Raw genomic sequence first — 7,131 nt, 5'->3', positions numbered from 1 at the left:
AAAACAGGCGCCTAAGACGACTGAAAAGCGGAGTTTCCTTCTTTCGTTCTGCCGGGTAAAATCAATTACTTTAGGCGACGTTTGTAGACTAACCTAACTCGTACCAACGTCCGCATGTCGCGCTAGCTAGGATGGTAGGCCTAGCCTTGAAGGGACGAAGGTCCCAATGAAAAACAACGTCGCTCCTTGATAGCTAACATTGTCTATTTAACATCACAATAATTCATTATTAGACCTATAGTTGTTTTTTGAATTGTACTCCACAAATCCATACATGCCAAGTTTGAGTTTGGCTGTGGATGGAGATTTGCACAGGAACGAAACAATTTAGGCGTGGGTCGAGGGCCCACCTAGGGCCCCGGAAATTTTTAGGCCTAGATGCTCTCTAGTGCACTCTGAGCAGATCTCTTGTGCTCAAATTAAATCTTAAAAATGGGGTAATATATACTAACATTTTTTGAAAAATAAAATTCTATAGCTTTATTTCAGTGTTAAAACTCTTAACTTTATTTATTTTTTTCAACAAAATTTTCAAAATACTCAAATACACGTTTTACATTGAATTTGGATGATGCAACAATGATGATAAGCGCAGCCAAGACCCTATTTTCGCCGGTAAAACCATCGTGGATTCTGGTTCGCTGAAAGTATTGATATGCATGATCGCGGTCGTAAAGTTAAAATAGAAATGACGTAATGTGTACAGCACCACCAGTGTTAATTTTACACGAATACATTGTTTACTATCGGAACGGCATGTATTTTCGCGAAAATATTTTATATGCCTTATAAAACTACAGAATTGTCACGTTTTGGATATTTTTGTATTAAATTGTGGGTTTTAATAAAAAATCTTGAGATTATTAGAAAAGCTGGAGATTTTAGGCTAGTGGCGGGAGAGCTGGAGGTTAGGGCGAAAAGCGGGAGTCTCCCGCCAAATGCGGGAGACTTGGTAGGTATGCAAATCTCAGCCGATAACTCGTTAACGTCTCGTATCTATTGTCGTGACGTCATGGCTCGCTGGCTCACACCAATTTAACCTCCTTGCTCACACACTTGTGATGTCTCGCACTTGTGATCAAATAACACGCTGGCTCGCACTTTGGCAACACTCTTCGGCAGTCAACTCGCCCCTAGAAAACCCGCCCTTGGAAAATTGCCCCATAAAAAAATGTACACTTCCTAGACCATGCAGTCTTCAAAATAAAAATTGTAACCTTTGGTAATTAACTACATTTTCCACATACATAGAAATTTTTGAAACTTTATTTAAAAAAACCCTAAACCATAATTCACTATAGACACTTTTTGACAAAAATGAAAAATTACGACTTTGTTACCCAATGAGAAGTGTTCTAATATAGACAATGGGTCGTGTCTCATATTATTTGTTATATTTTTATTATTCATTATTTTCACTTGACTCGCATAAATAATTTTGTTCGAAGAATATTAATATGCAGTTGTACTTCGGAGCACTTCACTTGCAATTTGCAATTTCTAGTCTAAAGGATGTACTCATGACTAGATCCAAGATCTCGTCATCTAATCATCTTAAGGATGTACACATGACGAGATGAAGGATCTCGTCATCTCATCATCTCTTATGAGGGATGTAGACATGACGAGATCCAGGATCTCGTCATCTGATCATTTCTTCTTAGGGATGTAGACATGATGAAATCAAGGATCTCGTCATCTGATCATCTCTTCTAAAAGATTTAGATATAACGAGATCTAGCATCTCATCAAGTGATCATCTCTTCTGAAAAATGTAGACATGAGGAGATCCAGGATTGCAACATTTGATCTTCTTTCCTACAGAATGTAGACATGACGAGATAATTATCTAGACATCTGGAAGGTCACTATAAGCTTCCGTATCCTGGTGCCTGCATTCAGTGTTTTACAAGTCTCTTATTCCGTCTCTAACTTAACTTTTTCGTTGGTGGCGCTGTCCAGAATGAGAAAAATAATTACAAAAAAGGGCAATTCTAGACTTGAGGGTGTATTCGCTTTGCTCACTTATTTAAGTATGTGCAAGGACTGACTTAGTCCTTGTTATGTGAACGTCGCATTTAGTTTTGATAAAAAAGAACAATATAACCACTTAAAGAAGATAGGATGCATGTTATGTGTCCATTTTTTTTTCTTTTTTCTATACAGTAGGTAATATCAAAATGCAATGGTTCGAGATCATGTTTAATAATTTACAATAATAGAGCTGCTAAGGTTGAATTTCAGGTAGAATCGTGCACTTCTTGAAAAAAGCATGAAACTTCCCACAGTGATACTATGACACCAAAAGATCATTAACAAAAATAGACCCCAAAAAATAACGCCTCCTAATGGCCACCATCTTGAAATCCAATGTGGCTGCCAAAATATTTGATTTTATAGCCAATATATTCATATCTACAGCACATTTCATTGCCAATTGAAGATCATTACCCATGTTTTCAATATCAGGGAGTGTCATGCAATTATCAGAAATTATGTAAGATGACGCCGCCATATTGGATTTCAAAATGGCCTCCATATTAATGTATTTTTATCTTCATATCTACAGTACCTAGCACTGTCAATCAAAGACCGTTGCCCATGTTTTCGATATCAGGGACAACGTACCATGCAGCCATCAGAAATTATGTCAGAAGACCACCATATTAAATTTCAAAATGTCCGCCATCTTGAAATTTAATATGGCCGCCAAAATAATTACTTTTAGCCTATGTATTCATATCATTGCAGCACAAATCACTCCAACTGTAAAGATCATTACCCACGTTTTCAATATCAGGGAGTGTCATGCAATCATCAGAAATTATGTCAGGTGGCGCCGCCATATTGGATTTCAAGATGGCCGCCAATTGTTATTTTTGTCAATATCTTATCTACAGCACCTAGCACTGTCAATCACCAATAATCACCATGACAACATACAACTTTTATTATGTCGACTTGTCAAGATAACCTATCTCGTCATGGCAACAAAACATTTTTAGTATGTCGACTTGTCAAGAAAATCTATCTCGCCATGACAACATACAATTGTTATTATGTCGACTTGTCAAGATAACCTATCTTGCCATGACAACATACAACTTATATTATGTCGACTTGTCAAGATAATCTATCTCGCCATGACAACATACAATATGTATTATGTCGACTTGTCAATATAATCTATCTCGCCATGACCACACAATTTTTACTGTCGACTTGTCAAGATAATCTATCTCGCCATGACAACATACAATTTTTATTATGTCGACTTGTCAAGATAACCTATCTTGCCATGACAACATACAACTTATTTTATGTCGACTTGTCAAGATAATCTATCTCGCCATGACAACACACACTTTTTACTATGTCGACTTGTCAAGATAATTTATCTCACCATGACAACATACAACTTTTATTATGTCGACTTGTCAAGATAATCTATCTCGCCATGTCGACATGATATGTATATTATGTCGACTTGACAACATAATTATCTTGACAAGTCGTCAAGTCGAATGGCACTTAGGTGCTTCCGTACAATGATAATTAGGCCTAGTTATATTAAATTTAGCGTTTCGCAACTTCATTGGCGCTCCATATATTTGTTGAAAACAAACCGCGACCGAAATGAAGGGCGACCGAAATGATATGTATTCGATCAGGTCACCCAGGATAAAGAAGAAATAAATAAAAAAATACAATATGTTGTAGTAATAAATACATATAGTCAAAAAGAAAAAATTGGCGGTCTAATAGGAAAATCGCACAAGATCCTTTTCGCTCGAAATGGCATTCGCTCGAAGCCGCTCAATCTAACATTCGCTCGAAATGTTGCATTCGCTTGTATTGTAAAGAACGTTGATTGGTTCCCGTCGGGAGGCTAGGCGAGGCGGCCATTGTATTAATGTTGTTGTCTAAAGCGTAGGCCTAGGCTAGGCTAAACGAGTTACTGTAATATTATAATGAGTAAGTCTCAGCAAGTACAGCAACCAAGTCTAACCACGGAAGAAACAAAAGGTAAGCACCTAGCCTAGTCTAATTGCTATTGGAAATAAATAAGGCATATATATATATAGAATTATATATAATATATATACATATATATATATATATATATATATATATATATATAGGTGCTAGAGCCTAGCCTCTCTAGGCCTAGTCCGCCTCGAGATAGTTTAGTACAATAGAATAGTAGTAGGCCTAGCCTAGGACCAGGTAGCCAGGCCCCTAGCTAGGCGATGCTACGATAGTTAAGTTTAGGATGACATAGGCCTACGCATGGAGTCGAGTAGCCTTGTAGTTAGGAATTGAAAGACCCTGGCTGTCACCTATGAAATGCACAAATTAATAATTATGAAAGTCACAGACAGATGAACAATTTGGATCGAAGGTCTAATGTCTGTCCAACACAAGTTCACAAACAAATTACAAACAACTTTTTAAGTTTAACAATAAATAAATATTTGTATCTTCTAAAACAATAATCTTCTCAAACAAACAATACAAACATAACATTGATCATTTACTGAGTAGGTTAGAATAGGCCTAGGCCTAGAATTTACGAATTTTTCGAGCTCAACATCGGAATTTAAGGTCAGAATATTGATTCAATAATTGAAATACATTCTTTGTTAAGTTTATACACATTTAATAAAATCCACCAAAATAAATTGAAAATACAATTGTTATATTGATGAAGTTGTTTACTTTTCACAAACATGTTGCAGTTTGTGGGGATTCACCATTTAGGCCTATGCCCTAGATCTGCGTTGAAGAAAACATCTAAGGAGAGAAGAAATTGTTCTAAAATTTACGCAGAAATTGAAAAGGAATGGATACCACATTGGAAAAAAAATGTCTACCAAAATCTGCATGATTTTTTCAACTACTATATCTAGATAGCATACTAGAAACTACCAGTATAATTAATATAGTATACAGGGGTTTCCCTTAAGGTTTTTTTTAACTAGCCAAGTGGACCAGTAAACTAATATTTTTACTGGTCCTCAATCCCTTTTACTAGCCACTATCTTGCCAACTTCAAAAGGTCCAAATACCATATTTGTGACATGCTAATCATGCTGGCCATCATGAAGTAACACTGACAGAATACAGAAAAATTGTTTTGTTGTCTCTGTATGAAATTATGCCGCGAAATATAAATACAGGAAACATACGATGTTCAGTACGATGTTTGGTTTTCCGGAAAGATCGGTTTTTGGAACATTTCTATTGAATCCTTTCCGAATAAGGTAGGCCAGTTAGGGCCTAGCCTAGACGCTAATATAGGCTTAGCATAGCCCAGTCAGTGAATTCGGTATGACTAGCCTACGAAAAGTTAACATATTATCTAACATCCCTTATTGAACATATAATACGTACAGTACCTGTTGTTTAGCTGTGTGCACAGCTAATTGGTTAATTTTTTTCATGGGGTCATGTGGCTGGGCAAAAATCCCATGTGCTTGGCTGTCATGACGTCAGATCGCCCAAAGTTTCATAGTGCGTGACAGCTAGCTTGCTGAATTTTTAATTAAACAAATTTATTAAAATAAATAAGAAACCCTCATGGTTTTGTTTTAGAGTCAAATCTAAAATAAATCTTATTCAAATTTAAATATCATTCTCTGCAAATTTCCTCCGTAATTAGTAACGTTTTTGCGGAATGTGAGTGGAATCTAATGACATACCAAATCCGAAATAAACGTCTACTGAAAAAGATCCGTCGTAAAAACAATTGCTTTGAGTTCCTTTTTCATTTCAGGTTGATTACAATCGATTTTTAAGTATTCATAAGGCGATAATGCACTTTATTAAAACAATGGAACTATCACTTTATCTAACAATTTTACTGGTGTGTCATTTTAATTAATAGATAATCTCCATAACAACGATATTGGGACTATGCTTTGTACGGAAATCGTTGCGTTATTTATTAACTTTTTGTCCCACATTGCATTGTGGGATGGATACATGACACGGATGTTTTAACTTCACGGTGCTCACACACATAGGCGTAGATCCCGGGGGGGATGGAGGGGATATATCCCCCCCCAATATTTGACAAGGGGGGGATGGTCCATTGTATCATCCCCCCCAATATTTTAAATATGTATGGGATAAAATGGAGCTTTACACACTTCAAAAGACTGTCGCAGAAATAATTTGCGCTGTCTTATGCGCTTACAAAGATGAAGATTAGCATAATGTATTAATGTTGATAACAAAATTATTTTATCTGGTACCAATCTAAGCTCTTCTTTCCGTAGACGTTAGATGTGCTTGCAAAGAGAGCCACATTTCACGTTGAAAGGTGTGTACGACATCAGTAATGTTATATCAATTCCAAGAATATTTAAGGTTATATCGGTTGATGAGGAATTTATTGATTAGGCCTAACAGCAAATTGCATCAATTTATTTTGCAAAAACAATGTTTCCAGCTTCAGAGGGGGCACATCTCCTGTCCGCACAAGGGCACACATTGGCGCTAACACCAGGCGCGTAACTGGGGTCTTGGGTCAGAGTGGGTATATATTTTTTTTATTTTTTTATTTCAACCATCTTTAAAGAGGGTAACCCTTCTTGTTTAGCCCAGTAGGTTAACTGACATTCAGGGGCCCTCTTTAATCAAATTAAAGAACAGTACAAACAACATCATCACAACGTAATAATAATAATAATAATAATAATAATAATAATAATAACAATAATAATAATAATAATAATAATAATAATAATAATAACATACAATCCTCATTTCCTGGTTAGTAATTTACCATACCCACCCCACCCCACCCCACTCCCCATATAGAAAACAATACGACATAGGGCTTATCTTATTTATAATATAGGCCACACACGTGTGTTTGAAACTAAATATAAGCATTTTCATCATGGTTGTATTTATTACAAACATACATTCTTTCACCATCTATACACATTGAGGCCCTTCTTTTAGGTTAAAATGATCTATCTTAAATTTGTCTTTCTTGAGTTTGGGACTATTATGTGTTTAAATAACTTAAAAGGATAAAACTAAAAAAAGCCCTAAAAAATGCGCGCCAAGCGCGCAAAATATTTTTGTGTTTTTAATCCTAATTTCGTCGGAATTGATAAA

At 35.9% G+C, this 7,131-nt stretch overlaps 1 protein-coding gene across 1 annotated transcript in view; it reads left to right on the top strand.

Annotated features, from left to right (window-relative positions):
• The first annotated feature begins 3,668 nt into the window (after positions 1 to 3,668).
• The window catches only part of LOC117111029 (protein C10-like), a 13,932-nt gene continuing 10,469 nt past the window's right edge, over positions 3,669 to 7,131 (top strand). The window contains exon 1 of the mRNA XM_033253892.1: positions 3,669 to 4,026. Coding sequence (XP_033109783.1) covers positions 3,972 to 4,026 — 55 coding nt within the window. The 5' untranslated portion in view covers positions 3,669 to 3,971. The remainder of the gene's footprint in view (positions 4,027 to 7,131) is intronic.

This window comes from Anneissia japonica, unplaced genomic scaffold (assembly GCF_011630105.1).
Source record: "Anneissia japonica isolate Jap-2015-1 unplaced genomic scaffold, ASM1163010v1 scaffold573_len2283161_cov171, whole genome shotgun sequence".
Lineage (NCBI taxonomy): Eukaryota > Metazoa > Echinodermata > Crinoidea > Comatulida > Comatulidae > Anneissia > Anneissia japonica.
The sequence above is the reverse complement of the archived record's forward strand: the minus strand, read 5'-3'. Positions and strand labels throughout refer to the sequence as shown.